Source organism: Gymnoscopelus microlampas (assembly GCF_963454915.1).
Source record: "Gymnoscopelus microlampas genome assembly, chromosome: 12".
Taxonomy (NCBI): Eukaryota; Metazoa; Chordata; class Actinopteri; order Myctophiformes; family Myctophidae; genus Gymnoscopelus; species Gymnoscopelus microlampas.
This window is the reverse complement of record NC_139949.1, coordinates 48,761,293-48,780,194: the sequence shown is the minus strand read 5'-3', so window position 1 is coordinate 48,780,194 and position 18,902 is coordinate 48,761,293. Positions and strand designations below refer to the sequence as shown.

General features: G+C 43.0%; 1 protein-coding gene across 1 annotated transcript in view; it reads right to left on the bottom strand.

The window, feature by feature from the left end:
• Positions 1-18,902, bottom strand: part of dlg4a (discs, large homolog 4a) — a gene marked incomplete at its 5' end in the record, with an annotated part of 225,793 nt that overhangs the window by 92,548 nt on the left and 114,343 nt on the right. Inside the window, one exon of the mRNA XM_084074799.1 lies at positions 9,346-9,507. Within this exon, the coding sequence (XP_083930925.1) occupies positions 9,346-9,507 (162 nt within the window). The remainder of the gene's footprint in view (positions 1-9,345; positions 9,508-18,902) is intronic.

The following is an 18,902-nucleotide window of genomic DNA, read 5'->3' as shown; positions in this document are numbered from 1 at the left end:
TATGAGAGTCAGAGCCATCTATAGAACATTGTTTCCCACACAGTGGGTCTGGACCCATCTTTGGGTCGAGGACACATTTTTACGGGTCGCGAGTAAATATCTCCTTTTTTACGTTTCCTACATTTAAAAAATATATATTTCATAAGATTAAAAAAGGTTAACACATATTCCATAAATAAAATGAAAAAAGTCCAGTATTTCCATATGTATTCTTTTAAGAAGTAGTGAAAATACAAGCTCGCTTGTAGATCTGCTATTTTCACTAGTTTGGGTCCCGGGTAAACGACTATTTTGTCTTTTGGGTCTCGAGCTAAAAAGTTTGGGGGGAAAATGATCTAGAAGAGGGTCTGTCTGTCTGTCTGTCTGTCTGTCTGTCTGTCTGTCTGTGAGCTAATCTCGCAAACTGCTGGACAGATCAGTGCCAAATGTCTTGTGCACACTGCCAATGAGCCGCTGAAGTACCACCATGACATTTTTTTTACATTTTTGACTTTCATTTTATAATAGAAGTCAACAGGGCTCTGACTGGGCCAAAACCTACAGTCTTATGTCATAATCATAGATGACTATAATAATAATATAATAATAACTAGTAAGTACCGTTCCTGAAGAAACAGTGTGGGATCGCTAAGAATGTTGATAGTATCACAGATACTGTTCCTGATTAATTCTGTCTTACCTATTTATATATTACATATTGTGATGTCACGTGAAGCTTGACCAATCAAAAAACGGGCGGAATAATAAATAGTGGCAATAACATTAGTGTCACCGCTAAAGCGATCCCACTATAATAAATTAAATGAAAAAAGTTACTTCATCAAAAGTAATCTACAAATTATACTATACAAACTGGTCAAACATTGTCCAAATTGTCAATTAATACACAAAAGAGGCAAACATTTTGAAAATAGCTGATCTACAAGCTCACAACGCCCCTGTGAGCTTGTAGATCTGCTATTTTCACAATATGTATCTGTGGAACCGAGTCGAACACAAATGTAATGTCCCGATAGGGATAGAACCGTCACTCATATCCCCCCTAGTCAACATGTGCCGTTTCAGCCCCCCTTCCAGTCAAACGTTTGACTTCTCGGGAGTGAGAATGCGTTGCCATGTGGATCAATTTGCCATATTAGGGAGATTCCCTGATTGGCCAAAACCAACCCATCGGCTTCATGGATTGGCCAAGCTTCCCACGATGTATCTGCCACTGTAAATCAATTTAAGAGGTAGTGCGCACAATAGAACAACATTATTTTGTGGGACCCTGTTTGATCATCTTTATGTGAAATGTTCTGCTGGACAGTAAATCTCAAAGGAGGGCCACAGAGAGAGAACAATGCTGCTGTTGCGGTGGGGAACAAAGTGTACTCTTTTGGAGGGTACTGTGGATTGAAAGGAAAGGATCAGATTGATGTGCATGTATTCAACACAGTGTCTATGTGCTGGAAGAGGTTGCCTCCAGTGACAGCTGGAGGAGAACGTCCGCTTGAGGTTCCATCCATGTGCTGTGGCCACACAGCTGTGCTAATAGAAGACACCATCTACATATGGGGCGGAATAGAGAATTTTAAGATAACGCACGAGGAAGACAACTGGGTTACAATCAATGGGGACTGTTGCAACACGCTCTATGCATTTGATGTCGACACCCACAGATGGTTCAAGCCCAACATTTCCGAGGCTGTTCCAGGGGGACGGGCTGACCACTCAGCTTGTGTCTTGGGGAAGGTCATGTATATCTATGGAGGATTCAGCTCGCTGACTGGATGCACTAATGACACATACAAGCTGGACACCGCCACAATGGTCTGGTCCTTAATTAACACCAAGGGCACTCCACCTCCCGCTTCAGCAGCTCATTCTGCCACCATCATCGGGACAAAGATGTTTGCATTCGGGGGCTATGGGGACGAGGGGGACATCATCATAGTGTTTGACACAGAGACCGACTGCTGGCTGAGCCCGCCTTCTGCACAGCCTCAGCCGGAAGGACGCAATAATCATTCAGCCTTCGCTTACCAGGGAGAGCTGTACATATTTGGCGGCCGCGACTCTGCTCTTCGCCTGGTCTTCAGTGATCTGTGGAAGTTCAATCCAGTGACTTTCTCCTGGAAGAAGGTTGAGCCAAAGGGGAACGGCCCGTGCAAAACGACTAATATGTGCTGTTACTATATGTGCACGGTGGGTGTTTGTGTCGTCCTCTGTGGTGACCTGTACATCTTGGACCTAAGTCCTAGTCTAAAGACGCTGTGCAAGCTTGCAGTTCTTCAGTGCGGTCTGGAGCGGACGGAACTCCCACACAACATCAGATGGGAACTGGCAGCCATGACAACAGAAACCACAAAAGAGAGGGGAACGGTGGCGCAGTTGTTAGCGCTGTCGCCTCACAGCTAGAAGGTCCTGGGTTCGATTCCCGTCGGCCCATACCCTAGGTGGGGTTGGCGAAAGGGCCTACTCTGTGCAGAGTTTGCATGTTCTCCCTGTGTCTCCTAGGGTAGTTAATACCCTCACAAAAACATGTAGTAATCCTGGTCACTACACTGCCTCCCCCTGGTCAGCCTGATGATGGAGGGGAAGGGAACTGGTTGGAATAACATGTTCCTTCCACGCGCTATGTCCTACCTTGTCAGGTGACAAGAAGGTCAGTTGGCTCTCATGCATTGGAGGCATGAGCTCTGCCCTGGGCTCCCTAGGCTGTTGGGGGGAGTGTAGTGCCCAGGATCACTTAGAAAATTGGCACCGGGTGAAAAAAAGGGTTACAAAAATCGAGGGATAAAAAATATTAAAAAAAGAAACCGAAAAAGAATAACAGCCCACAAACAAAATAACAAAAACTAAATGTGGATGTCAGACTTCATGTGACCGGTCTGTGCCACACACCATCCCAAAATCTGACTCCTAAATGCTGACCTCCAGCACCCACTTCCTAGGCCACAATTCAATCATTTTCAGTCAGACCCGTACGGGATATTCTGCTGGTATCGCGTACCAGCAGAAAACCATTATTCCTGGGTCGTACAACCAGCAGACTTCAATGGTCGAGTTCTTATTGGACACCCCTGCCAGTTCACAGTTCACAATCAACCAGTTGAATTAAGCACGGCACAGAGTGTCACGCTATGAACTTGTAGATCTGCTATTTTAGATAAAATCGTGACAATTTGTGCAAATCTTTGAATATATATATATTTTTGTAACTCAAATCTTTGCTCCTGGGGGATTCTACAACTGTCTTCTAAATCCTAACAGTTTTTATAATATCAGTGTTTCTCAAACTGTTTCATGTCAAGGACCCCCAAAATGATATGTATTTGGCCGCGGACCCCCATCTCAAAATATGTTGTTCCAGGGACCCCCCCAGAAGCAAATATTTGAATTAAAAATGTTCACTTTAAAAAAAACATATATTCAAAGATTTGCATATTTCACGATTGCATTTTCACGAAAAAAAAAAAAAGCAGATCTACAAGCTCATAGCGCGGCACTCGGCGCCGCGCTATGAGCTTGTATATCTGCAATTTTTCAATAGCCTATGTATAAAATAATGGTTAAAACGGTTACACAGATGCGTTCCCGGTCTTAATGGGTTAAGTGGCCCAGCAGCACAGCCACAGCCCCCCCCCCGGGGGACAACGTGTGGCTCTGGGGCCAGTGGGGCCACACTGGATCGATTTCATGACATCATGTCATGATGATGTCATTATTCATGAGAGCGAGATATGACAGAGTGGATACACATTCACAGACACCAGTCACTATCATTTGACACCAGCAACGTCTTTTGGGAGACAAAATGGACGATGACCTCACACTACTTGGTAACCCTAGAGCGCTGGTTGTCAACGTTAGGTCCGGGGACCACCAAGGGTCTCCGAACGGATCCCTTTATGGGTCTTGAAACTCTGATAGTGAACAAATGGAACCCTGGACCATAAGGTTAAAAAGGTGGAGAATCACTTAACTAAACCATTTGGTTCCCAAACGTTTTAGTTCGAGACCCAAATGTGATGTCTCCCCAGGACCCAATCTAGTGAAAATAGCAGATCTACTGTATAAGCTCACAACGCGTCGCAATGCGACGTATACACGCTCTGAGCTTGTAGATCTGCTATTTTCACGACTTCTTAAAATATTAGATTTTTTTTTTTTATAATTGATTTTGATTGATGTTTTTTTTGTGTTTTTAACTTTTTTATTTCAAATTTGTTTTGTTTGTTAATTTTGTTAATTTAGAGAGTGTACAAATGGAACCAAATGGACCCATACAGGTTCCATTTGTACACTCTCAGAATTAAACGACCCACAGGCATCTATTTGGACCCTTGGAGGTCCTCAGGACCCGATGTTGAGCACCATAACACACTGGTGAAAACCCTAGAGGGCGTGATGCACACGTTAGAGTTTAGGATCAATAGTCCAGTCTGCTCATGAGCCCCCCTTCCATCCACACCACCCAAATAAAGGGGGACCACATCCACCATCCAGAGAATGAGGAGAAACACCACCTCTGACCAAACTAGAAATGTTTGGTCAGGCATGCCCTTACTAGAGTTCTCAACAGGCCTGAAAATGAAGGCCCGGCCCTAACTGGGCCCTAACTGGGCCCTAACTGGGGCGGCCCGAACAATTACCATAATTTTAGGCACGAAACCCTGACAAACCCGAAAAATTTGTCATTATGTGCTTAATGTGGTCAAAGTCTCGCACCCAACAAGCTTTGAACTGAGCAGATTGGACCTTCTGTTCCAGAGATAATGGCCAAAACAACTTGAAAACGGCCGTTTGAGTTTTGGCCATTTTCGTCAGTTTTTTTATAACACGGTCTAGGAAGGTCGTACAGCGATGAACTAGATACCTGAGTAAAGTTCACTTTAAGCTGCATCCAACACATCCACTGCCGTCGGCCTCGACTGAACACTTTCCTTGCCTCTTGTTGACTCTGTCTAACACCACAGCAATTCTATTACAGTTATTATCTGTGCATGATGCTGAGGTCAGGTCACAGCTCTCTGTATTTATAATTCTTGATGCCGGGGGTGTAGAAGGCCTGTGTGAAACCTATTGACCAGTATAGGCGTATCTCTGTGTAGGGCACAGGGCAATAAGAACTAACTAGTTAGTGGAGCAGTTCACCATGCAAATTATCTTACACATTTATGTATTCATTTCAAGGAACAGCAGATTGAGGGCAAGGCTAAGTATTTGATTAAGCCTCGAGTGGCCTGGCAAACCAATCAATGCCATAGTTGAGTACTATTTGGCGCTGGTGTCCGTGTCCTTGTCCTTGAAATAAGAACTCTTCTGGCCTTTTGGCACATATACAGTAGAAAACCAAGGCTTGCACCGCTCAGAGATCCACAGAATCGCAATGCTGCTGCAAACAATGAATTGCTCGAAACACAACCTTAACCTATTAAGACCTGGGACGCATCGTGTCACTTTTTGATTTGAGCTAAAAAGCATTATTTTACACTTTGGCTATTCAAAAATAGCAGATATACAAGCTCATAGCGCGGCACCGAGTGCCGCGCTACGAGCTTGTAGATCTGCTATTTTTGAAAAATCGTGAAAATGTGTGCAAATCTTTGTGTATACAGTATATTCTTTCAAAGCAATATTTTTTAACTCAAATCTTTGCTTCTGGGGGTCCCTGGAACAACACATTTTGAGATGGGGGTCTGCGGCCAAATACATATCATTTTGGGGGTCCTTGACATGAAAAAGTTTGAGCACCACTGATATAGAAACATACGTTTTTCAGAATACTGTTGGGATTTAGAAGACATTACATTTAGTAGAATGGCATCAGGTCTTAATTGGTTAATACTTTCTCTCCTCAAGAGGTTATGGGGAATGATCTGGCATCTCATTTAGCTGTTTATTGTGTTACAGTACAACACGCCAATCTAGTCCCGCTGCGTTAATGTTCAAGAAAAGCAATTTGCAGGATAAATTCACGAGAGGCCACTTCTACAGCGGTTAGCATTGTGCATGGAGATGAAGAGAGGCTAGTAGTATCCCCTTAGCAGAAGGTAAAGTGGGGATTATTATCACTTAACGCACCTGTTCTGCATTTTGTAGCTACAGTATGTCATTCATTAAGGGACCGTGGTGTCCTCATGTTCCTACTAATGTCAGGTGTATCCTGTGACATGTCCTGTTCTACTGTCCTCTGTCCGCTGTCCTCTGTCCTGTGTCCTTCTTCCTATGACATCAACTTCACAGTATAGTGTCACTTCTCTGCAGGCACGTGCACAGATAGACATCAAAGGGGGCTCCAGCCCCTGCCCTTTTGCCCCGTCGGTAAAAAGCAGTGGCGGAAAAAGTACTCACGTGTTCTACTTTCTACGTAAAAGTATCAATACTGCAATGTAGAATTACTCTACAAGTAAAAGGCCCGTGAACAAAATGTTACTTGAGTACAAGTACAAAAGTATTGTAAATGGTAAATGGTGCATTTATATGGCGCTTTTATCCAAAGCGCTTTACATAGATTGTGCATTACATTCACCCATTCACACACACACATGCGCACACCGATGGCGGAGGAAACCATGCAAGGCACACCTGTACATTGGGAGCAATTAGGGGTTCAGCGTCTTGCTCAAGGACACTAACTCTGGGGGAGCCCGGGATCGAACTGGAAACCTCACGGCTTCCATCCGGTTGAGTGGCCGCTCTACCGGCCACTCAACCTGCCACCTGCCCCATATTATTGTCCCATATTGCCCCATATTGTTGTCATGTACCAAATTGTATAAGTACCAAAAGTAAAAGTACTAAAATGTTTGAAAATAGCCAATCTACAAGCTCACAACGCGTCGCGATGCGACACGTTGTGAGCTTGTAGATCAGCTATTTTCAAACAAATAATATACAACAGGGCTAAAGTGGTTAACAGTCATTGCATGTGGACGATAAACACTATTGCATTTACACTTTGCTACCGATGTGTCCAAATGTGTCTTTTATAGCCTACACTTGATGTGGTCGATGCAATCAGTAGTCAATTCATCACAGGTTCACACACTTTAAGCTCCGTCTCCAAATGAAATGCAAATCACCAAGGTCTACTGTCTGCTTAGAGTTGGGTGTAAAGGTGATCTTAGAAGTAAAGCGGCTAAAGGCAGCATATCCTAATTAATAGGTGCATTAATATTCATATATGCATTTCTGTAGAATTAGCACGGATAAAGGACTGTTAATTTAAAAGAGGTAATGCACCGCTGGTAAAAAGAAAAAGAAAAGGAAAAAGCAGAGTGTCTCTCCTGAGCCCGTCAGGCTTGTGTTGCCATGCATGGATGAGTGTGATTAGACCACTGTTGAACTCCATTAATATGCATTTCTCTCCTAATTGTCTTCCTTTTCTGATCCTGTGGGTCTGACTGGAAGGCATGCTGAGACTGACTGACTGACTGACTGACTGACTGACTGACTGACTGACTGACTGACTGACTGACTGACTGCATGAGCCAAAAAAACAACAACAACGACTCAAACAAACTGCTTGACAACACAACCCTATAGTCATAATAAGGCACACCGATTCTTAACCTTTCCTGTCATTTCAAGCACCACCTGAATTTGATATCATCGCTGTCGTCAGGCAGAAAACCTTGTTTGTGTCTCCTTATTTCCTTATTTCAAATGAATGGCCTAATTCCTTTGTGGTACAAGTGTGTAAACGCTAAAGAAGTACAAAAAAAAAGCTGATTTACAAGCTTGGCTATTTCCACTATTTTTGAGAGTAGTAAATTAATTAATAAAGAAGTGAAACACTAATTTAACTCGTAAAATGAAATGTAAAATGCATGGAGAGTTAAAGATCTACCTAAATAAGTGGTAACCATTAGGTTACAATTCTCCATCATTTAGCTGGGGACCACCTGGAACCCCCTCAAGGACCACTGGTTGAGAACCACAGGTATAGAGGGACATGATTGGTAAAAAAGATGTATACTGTATTTTGTTTTGTCATGTAAACACAGGGCAAAGTTACATACAATATGCCTGTAACTATCAATCATTTCACTAGGGACCCTCTAGAACCTCTTCAAGGACTCCCTGCATGGCCCCGGACTACATGTTGAGAACCACTGTAGCACGGATATTATTATTCATCACAAACAAGCTTATTATCACAGTAGTTTATGTCTTCTAATTATCCAAATGAGAAATGACACCACGCCGCCCGTAACCTATTGACACACATTTACTGTAGTATAAAATAAACTGTAATATCCTTATGAAATATTATACAGGATCATAAGTCATAGATTATGTGCTCTGCTATGTTGCAAAAATGTTTTTCTATGAACCCTTAGGCTACCACTGCCTGTGTGTGTGTGTGTGTGTGTGTGTGTGTGTGTGTGTGTGTGTGTGTGTGTGTGTGTGTGTGTGTGTGTGTGTGTGTGTGTGTGTGTGTGTGTGTGTGTGTGTGTGAGTGTGTGTGCGCGTGCGTGCGTGCGTGTGTGCGTGCGTGCGTGTTTGCGTGTGTCTTTACATAGCACACCACGACAGAATAGTTGATCTCATAACTAAGGACATATATAAACATTTTACACCGTCAGTGAGAATGTACAAACATTCCTGTGTCAAACCTTCTATGTTTCAACTCTGTACTAAACATCCTGAAATCTTTGCACATCTCTCTGCTAATACACCAGATGTTGTTGTTGTCAATGAAGGCTTCAGATCAGTCTCCATTCTTGAAGTGGCCTGACTGCACCTCTGACTCTAGCTTAGAGGAAATGTTATGACCAAAGTCATTAAATACCAGCCGCTCCTCCATACCATCACAGAGCTAGGCTATTAGGTGCAATCCAATCTGGGAACCCATCGTCAAATAAATAGGAAAAACAGCGCCCCCAGCGTTTTAGCTCTGAATCTGTTCTTGAGAGATTAGGTGCAATCTACTGTTTCTCTTTGGCAGCCTATAGGACAGAGTCTTCCAACAACTTGGGATGCCAAAAAAAAGCAGCTAAACGGCTTACAAAATTCTGTGCAATCTCTTCTACTGTACTATCGGTAGCCGCCAAATATGGCGAAGACGCTGTTATTTGACCCCTGAAGGTTGTGTGTGAGTATTTGTCCATGATTTGCTGACTGTACATTTTACAGCACCTTGTAATATTTGTATCCTTCTATTGTATCTCTTATGTGGACATAAATAAATGATTAAATGTGTGTGTGTGTGTGTGTGTGTGTGTGTGTGTGTGTGTGTGTGTGTGTGTGTGTGTGTGTGTGTGTGTGTGTGTGTGTGTGTGTGTGTGTGTGTGTGTGTGTGTCTGTGTCTGTGTGTGTGTGTGTGTGTGTGTGTGTGTAGTACAGTGTGTGTACCTTGACGGGTGAGATGTGTGTGTGAGGTGTGTATCCGTGCAGGGCCTCCATGGCGGCCAGGTTCTTGTCGCTCATGTGGAGCATCTCGGCGCTCTTCCCTGGAGCCAGGTGTGCTGGGCTGTGCTCCAAGGGGGGGGTCTCCTCATCCTGGTACCGGTACTTCTACAGGGACACAGAGAGAGAGAGGAGAAGGGGGGGTTCAGATATACATATACACGTCTTTACGTTGCATGAGAGAAGAACCTATTTAAACTCAAACCATGAGTCATCCGTGATCAACTAAAAGAGGTGGGGAAGTGTACGCTCTAAACTCAAGGCCTGCTAGGGCTGAAGACACAGGTGCGAGAGCCGTGTTGTTAAAGAAAAACGGGAGACAATGGACAAAACTCAATAGAAAATCGGCGGTCGAAAATCTGCGAAAGTGGACGATTTCAAGATGTTTTGGCCATTATCTCTGGAACTGAAGGTCCAATCTGCTCAGTTCAAAGTTTGTTGGATGCGTGACTTTCTGAGGACATTAAGCACATAGCGACACATTTTCTGGCCTAAGAGTATGGTAATTGTTCGGGGCCCAGTAGGGCCCAGTTAGGGCCGAACCTTAATTCTCAGGCCTGTTGAGAACTGTAGAGGCCAGCATTAAAGGTCTAGTCTAGTGAAATAAAAAATATGGTTTGCACAATTGTAGAGCATATCCGTGGTCATCATAATGGGCATACATACAAAAGATGCCAAAGATCATGTTTTTGTGTATTTTTATATAAAAAGTTCCTAAAAAGCCAATCTTAGTTACTTCCTGTGAACAGAAAAGTGCTGCGTGATGATATACTGTAGATACACTTTCATGAATATAAATGAATCTTAATGACATTCACCTGTGTGATTCCCATAGCTGCACTTTCCTCCAAACACAGCTGATTTTAATTACAGAACTACTCCGTTTTGAATCTCATTCAAGATGACGTTCAGACGGTGTATTACTCATTGTAGACTTAATCAGCATAAGGTTAGACATAAGCAACTTGGTAACAAACATTCTGCAAGGAGACCGTCTCTGTCTCCCTTGGCCAGTCTGCACCTGCAGGCTACAAACAATAACACTGACTGCACAGAGTGAGGCTTTACTGTGCCATAGCCTGAAGGGATGGAACCTTCTGATTGGTTGCAAGGCCGTTTCAGACTGAAACTTCAAAATAAAATGACCAAAAAAGGCTCGCACACTGAAAGATGAACATTGAGGCTCTATTGATGCAAAAATAGTCCTACTTACAAAAGTGCAAAAAGTGATATGGTAAAATAAAGTGACACAGAGAGTGGATGTTTGGGTCCTCAGACCATCATCAACACTTAATGCAGGTTGCCTATGTTGTCTATAAGTAGGCAGTAGGCCTATAGACCAATTATTTGTTTACTAACATTGAGACTGGACGCACAGGTGATTGTTTCACGCAATCAATCCTCAACCTGTTGTTTTGGGGTGTGCTAGATTCAGCACACCCCAACCCCCTCTTGTGTGTTGGCTAGTGAGGCGCGTCCTATAGGCTAGCGAGACCTGACAGAATGGGTTTCATTACGCGCATACTGGTTCTTATCAGTGTGATGTCGTCTGTTAAGGGGTCTATTAGAGGTAACCTAATGGTAGAGAGGATGATCGAAGGCACAGCTGAGTGTCAACAATCAGATTCCAAAACATTTGATCCCCCCAAAAAATGAGGATAACAATCTGGCTGACATGGAAGGAAGGGTCGATAGACTGGATAGCAGCTGTGAGCTCATGTTCTGAACCTCCTTCATTTCCATTAGACCATCAGTGTTACTGATCATCCTGCAGAGGACAGAGAGCTTCAGCTGAAGGACATGTCACTATTGTTCCTTCACACACAGTGGCTTAACGCAGCAGCTCGCTACAGTGTGGCTACGCTGCTGCTACGCTAATCACATCATTGCTGCTCAGGGGACGTTTATGGTTTATGAACATTAACCCACACCAGGAACGTATCTGTATCACTTTAGATTTTAGCTTTAACCATTATTTTATACTTTGTGCCTGAGGACCCCCTGGAAGACGAGATGATGCATCTCAAGGGATTTATCCTCCAATACATTTTCAAATAAATAAAAAATAGGATTATTTTTGGGGGGTCCCCAGTTCAAATATTATTATTTTTGGGGGTCCCCAGTTCAAATATGAATATATTGGGGGGAGGGGGGGGGGGCACCCTGATAAGCACTTGGAATGTAAGAGTTGAGGCATTACATTTTGACTCTGCTCCACAGATAAATATTGTGAAAATAGACGATCTACAAGTTCACAACACCACGGCTATTTTCAACATTTTTGCTTCTTTCTATTATTTCATTTCATGTATTTTCTTTTTCAGGTATTAAAAAGGTCATAAAAGTCCTTAATTTGTCACTTTACTGTCATCTGGGGACCCCCACAAAGTCATCTGGGGACCCCCCTGGGGGGTCCTGACCCACAGGTTGAGAACCATATGCTTCCATATAGAAGACATGCTGGTATCTATGGAATCCAAATGACTGAAATCACTTTAAATCCATCCATTCCTTTAGCGATGCCCAGTGCATGCCTGGGCATCCTGCCAGCATCATGCCCACTGGTTGGTTCCTGCTGCCTGGCTAAACCCACCCACCCCCATCCATCCATCTATCCCCTCACCGATGCCCCGTGCATGCCCGGGCATCCTGCCAACATCATGCCCACTGTGGCGGCTGGCAGCTCAACATTAGACCAGCTTAGGATAAGACAGAGAAAAACAGTGGTTGCTGTCGGGTACGAAAACTCGTATCTCCATATTTCAAATATTCATGTTTGTTTTGTAAATTAATGCCTTACTTTATCATACTACAGTGTCACAAAAAAGAGTAGCAAAATAGACGATCTAACGTTGTGATGCAACACGTTTTTAGCTTGTAGATTTTGTGCTATTTCTTTTAACGCAATTAAACCCGGAAAGCAAGCAAGTGTCATTTTCAATTTTAGCAATGGCTTTTCAAAAGTAGCAGATATACAACCTTGTACATAGAAGGCATTTTGTATAGAATCGACCTTGGGTCTTAATGGGTTAAAGTGAAAGTGGTTAAGAGAGCGTGAGGGTTTTATAAATCTTTTATAAAAACAAGAGCTTGTGACTAACATTTGATCCCATTGGAACACAGTGTTCTTTTTAACCAGTTTTTGAAAAGTAGCAGTTTGAGATATCGTCTCTGTCGTGTGGAAACCTCACATGCCCAAAACTGTTACTTTTCAGGAATCAAATTCAAAAGTAGCAAAAGTAGCAGATCTACAAGCTCGAAACGCGTCGCTTCATGCCGCGTTTCCAGCTTGTAGATCTGCTACTTTTGATGCTTTTGTGTGACGCTGTAGTATGATCAAGTAGGGCGTTAATTTACGAAGGAAAAAAAGTTTGAATATGGAGATAAGAGGTTTCTGCCCGACAACAACGATATGGTTTAAAATGGGGTCACGTAGAGACGAGGAATATTGTATCAAACACACATGTCAACCTTGCACTTGCACCGTGTTTGATAGGTTTGGGTAAACCCATCATGCCACGTAGCGTGAGAGAGGCAGTTTCCCTCGTTCCACTTTGTCTAGAACACAGCTGTTAAAATCTGTCTCGCTGATAACAAACTATCATTACACCATGGGCAAAACTGAATCCATTCTCTTTGGGTCAAAAATAAATCTCTGCCAGGCCGACGGCTTCACAGTAAAAGTGGATGACGATGTGATCACAAGAAAAGAGGAAATTACCTGCCTGGGGCTAATCTTTCCAGTGAAAAAAATGGCAACTCATGAAAGTCAGCCAACAAATAACAATATTTTTGTACAGGATGTCCTCTCTGGTCAGTAAGAATACATTGAAGACTCTTAACAGGAGCACTCATCCAATGTCACTCACCACAAAGGCCTTAAAAACAAGGCTCCAGACATCCCAAAACAAACTGGTCAGGTTACTGCTTGGACTCACATCTACAACTCATCTAACCCCTGCTCACGTTGCTATGGTGGGATGGCTCAGGGTAGAGGACAGAGTACAGCAACTTGCAATGGGCCTGGTCTACCAGATACACTACACCACAAAGACACCCATGTACCTGTCAAACTACTTCAAAAACGTCAATGACGTCCACAATCACAACACCAGAGGGAGCTCCACAAATCACATTCAACACAGATTTGTCTCTAACAAGGGATTAAATTTGTTCTACTGCTATGCCACTATAAAATGTGGAATGTGAATATAAAAAACATGTGAATCCTTACTCTCCTTCAAAACCGCTCTAAAAGAGCACTTACAGAGGTGGCTGCAATTCGGAACTGGCCTCTGTAAAAAATTCAAGCCTATCAGCAGAAAACTGTTTACTGTACTGTATATTTGTCTGTCACTAAGTGTTTAAATTAATTGAATACACAGTGGAACAAGCCATATAGTGCTGTCTTGGGTTCAATACTTTTAGCATTGTATTTGTATTAAACTGTACTTTCTGTGTTTTTTTTGTTGCAAACTGTTAATAAAGTATTCAATCAATCAATCAAAACTGAACTTATGGGAGAAACTATTATAGACATACAAGGTTTCCAGTGGACAGCGACGGTATTGCAGTGCTGCTGAGGTGCCATATCCCACTCCTTCTTTAGAGGAGATCATGTTATTATGTAAGCGTGACATACAGCATGTATTATTCTCATCCTCATGAGCATATCTGGAATATGTATGAATGCATATATTTTCGCTCTACTCATATCAGGAACAGATTTGAATATCTGATCTGTTTTCGTCCTGGTTTTCTTGTTTTCCTTCTTTGCATCTGTTTAAGCCCATTTTCTTTGGTTATTAAAAAATAGCAGATATACTCTGTGCCGCGCTATGAGCTTGTAGATCTGCTATTTTTGAAAAATCTTAAAAATGTTTTGCAAATCTTTGAATATATATATTTTTAAATTGAAAATCTTTAACTCAAATCTTTGCTTCTGGGGGTCCCTATGACAAAATGTTTTGAGATGGGGGGTCCGCGGCCAAATATTTTAGGGGTCCTTGACATGCAAACGTTTTCGAACCTCTGATATAAAATATTTTGTTCCAGGGACCCCCCCAGAAGAAAAGATTTGAGTAAAAAATGTTCCCTTTGGAGAAATACATATATATTCAAATATTTGCACATTATTTTCACGATTTTTCAAAAATAGCAGTTCTACAAGCTCATAGCTATGAGCTTGTATATCTGCTATTTTTGAATAGCCCAAAGCATAAAATAATGGTTAAAGTGGTTAAAATCTCAAATGAGGGATGCTTTTCCTGCTACTCTTATGTCTAACCTCATGTCTAACCTCATGTACATACATGTACCTGCTAGTTTTTATGCGATATGTATAATTTACATATCTTATATTTTATGCTATATGTATAATGCATATGCCTGCTAGTTTTTAATGCTACATGCATAATGTAGGCTACATACCTGCTAGTTTTTATGCTCTAATGTATGTATAATATCTTCGATGTTTCTTTTCACCTGTTTCTTTCCTATGCTTTCTCCTTGCCCCTACCAACCCATCCTCCCCTTTCCTGAAAACACAAATAATGGAGCTCCCAGCAAAAAGCCATGATGTGACAGTAAATGTGGTTCAGATTCTGATCCTATTATTATGCATGGAGTGCATTGGGCACACCTACATGTAAACCCCCATAGGTCTGCAACACGGAACACAGAAGGTGGACAGCATGATTATTGGGGAGGGGGATCCGTGAGGGTTATACTAGCGTTAGCTGTTCCTTCTGTGCAAAAAAAACTAATCCACTCAGCAGCTCCTAAATAAACCCACTACTATCACACCTTCCATCTGAGACAGATAATGAATGCATGCACTCCACTGCACTGCAGGTGTGATAGTCTGAAAACACAACGTTTAAATGCAACCGTTTATTATTGTCATGTAATACTGCTAACCAATACAATAACCACTTAGGTTCATAGGTTCAGGATTTGTAGTGCCCCCCCCTCCATCCTGTTATTAAGCTGGCCCGGGGCGCAGTCTGAAGGAAGGGAATAGAAAGAGACAGGAGAAAAACGTAGGACAACACAAAGAAGACTATATAGACTACTAGGACAACAAGAACTCAGTCACACAGTCAGTCAGTCACAACAGGAGGGAGTAGAAACTAAACACACACACACACACACACACACACACACACACACACACACACACACACACACACACACACACACACACACACACACACACACACACACACACACACACACACACACACAAACACACAAAATGCTAAACAACAAGTGAACCTACAGTATACTATAAGAGTATCCAGAAAGTAAAGGCAGTCCGAGACACCTAAAGATGTTTGCAATTTCATCTATAAATAAAAAAGGTCTTATAAGTCATTCAATAGTAACTTTATAAATGTGCAGATATCCTGTATACATTTGTACTGTATGTTTGTTTACTGTTGAGTGAGAAAGAAATGTTGCACATTAAGCTAAGCTAATAATAATTTGGGGACCCCCCTGGGGGTCCAGACCCCCAGTTTGGGAACCACTGGTTTATAAAGTGGGTGGGGGCGTGGGGAGAGGGGGGGGGGGGTTAGCCAAGCTTTTAGCCGATGGCCACTCTCCTCTCCTTTCCCTTTTCAGAGGCAGACTGAGATGGGAGAGGGGAGGGGGATGGGGGAAGGGGGGGGGGGGGGGGTCATCGTCTCGGATGCAGGGCTGCCTAGCAACCGACCAACCGACAGACCGACCGACCGACGACCGACCGGGGGAAGGAAGGGATAGAGAGCAGATTGCTGCTCTGCCAAAAGCAGAGAGGGGAGGGGGGAGCGTGGGGGCGTAGGGGGGGGGGCAGCCACGGTGCTGCTGGATCACATTACACTGAGGCAGCAAGAAGCAGAGAGAGAGAGAGAGAGAGAGAGAGCGAGAGAGAGAGAGAGAGAGAGAGAGAGAGAGAGAGAGAGAGAGAGAGAGAGAGAGAGAGACAGAGAGAGAGAGAGAGAGAGAGAGAGAGAGAGAGAGAGAGAGAGAGAGAGAGACAGAGAGAGAGAGAGAGAGAGAGACAGAGATAAGGGAGAGAAAATGAAGGGGGGGTGGGGGTGAAATAAAGAGGGATAAAAACAGGGGGAGAAGACAGAGGGGCGTCAACAATGGAAAAGAGAGAAAACAGCAGGAGAGAATGAGCGACAGAGTTAACCCCTTGAACCCTAAACGTCTCTATTCTGAGGATAATATTAACCACTTAAAGCCTCTATTCTTAGTAAAATGTCTATCATTACGTAAGAAAGAGGCAGAAACCTCTCATCATCACATTTTAACTTGTGGTGTTTTTTGGTAAATTAAAGCCCTACTTGATCATACTACAGCGTCACACAAAAGCACCAAAAATAGCAGATCTACAAGCTCGAATTGTGGTGCGAAGCGACGCGTTTTGAGCTTGTAGATCTGCTAGTCTAGTCTAGTACAGAGCCCTTGGGAACCGGGTCAACTAAGCATATACTGTACAGTAGGGGTTTAAGTGGAGAATGTCAAGAGAGACAGACAAACACCTTTTCTACACAGTGACATATGGAATGATAATTAAACTCTGATTGTGATCAATCCTACTATAATTCTAGTAACCTCGGTGAGTAGGTGAAGCTACCCGGTTCTCCTCAGTGGCTGGACCAATTGCTCTGATTTTGCACACAGCCATTGACCATTACCATCTGAACTTAACTGTGAAGCCCGTTTTTCAATTTCATCAAATCTCAGCTTCTTATTAGCGTTTATGTGTCAAACAATGTCGCCTCCCGGGTTGCCAGATCAAGTGCGCATATCCCCCCACGGATGCGTCGACCGGGTATGGTCTAGTTAACAGAATACACAGAAAGAGGGAGAGAGAGAGAGAGAGAGAGAGAGAGAGAGAGAGAGAGAGAGAGAGAGAGAGAGAGAGAGAGAGAGAGAGAGAGAGAGAGAGAGAGAGAGAGAGAGAGAGAGAGAGAGAGAGAGAGGGAGAGGGAGGGGGACGGGACGGAGAGAGAGATAGAGAGATAAGGGAGAGAAAATCAAGGGAGGAAGGTGGAGAGAGAAAAAAAGACGGATGAAAAACAAGGTGGAAGAGATAAGGGAGCGTCTACGATGGAAAGAGAGAAAAGTGCAGAAGGGAATATAACATGAGTCACAGTGATGTCAACAGGGACAGACCTTCCATACAGGGACATAGTAGGAGTGTTAATTGAAATCTGAGAGTGTTCAATTAACAGAGACAAAATTAACATTCACGTCAGGGCTTCATTAACACTTTGTATGTGAGGCTGGCATGTCATTGGACAGGCAGGGTCAGGTGACAAGGATATGATGACCTTGGGGTTATGGGGTGGGGAACCTTGCTGACTTTCTTTGCCACCTTTTCTTTCCATTCCAATGCTAGTGATGGGTCCCCAGATTGGTGATTGAGCAAACAATGCAGACATCTTGGATACTTGTTTCTTGGATTAATTTTTTCTCAACCACAATAGAAAAGAACAAAAAGAAAGTTAAACAGATGCTATAGGTTCGTTGTTGGTATATCCTATAGTTTCAAATGGACAGAATTGCACTGTACTGTACACTGGGTTCTTCTTCAATCTACACAAAATCTCTTCGGCAAAAATAGCAGATCCACAAGCTCACAACGCGTTGGGAGCTTGTGGATCGGAATTCTTTCTGCCGAATGTTCTGCTAGAATAGGGATACTGGGGTTCAAGTGATTTAACGTCAATTATAAACTTATTTTCAATCTGTCCTAATGGAAACGGATATTGACTGTTTTTCCTCGTATGAAATAAATGCAAGGTTCTAAAAAACGTGCAGTGTAATTCAGGGGTGCCGTGGATTAAAAAGGTATTTACAGGAGTGCCCTGAGCCAAAAAGAAAGTTGGTAAACAAATCATTATGAATGTGCACAGAGTGAGATACAGTGTGAGCCTGGTTAGAGTTTGGAATGACTTCTAAATGACCTGAATGAGAGAGCGTTACGCTGGCAGACTGGTGACTGCCATGGGTTTCATCATCAACTCATTTGAATGGAGTCACCGAGGACTGTGCAAACAGGGAGCGGATCACCTGGGTACGGGCCTAGAACTCACTCACTTCTTTCTTTCTTTCTTTCCCTCCATCCTTTCTCCTCCGTTCTTTCTTTCTTTCTTTCCCCCATCCTTTCTTTCTTTCTTTCCCTCATCTTTTCTGCTTTCCTCTGTGACCTAGAAAGCAACGTTTGTTCCCACATGTCAGCCTGTACGTGTCCCGACAATGGGGTACTGTATATAGATGAGCGGTTCACAAACTTTTTAATTTCAAAGACCCCCAATTTGGTATACATTAGTAGCCTGGCTCCAGCCCGTGAATCGCTAGCCACGGCCATTAAAAAAATATGTTCAGGCGATTCTGGTCTGGTGACGCTCTCATAGGAGGTCTCAGCCTCGGTTGAAAATCTGATCGACGAATCGGGATCGGGATAATCCAGTACGAACCAATCGCCAAAGAGTCTTTGAAAAAAAAAA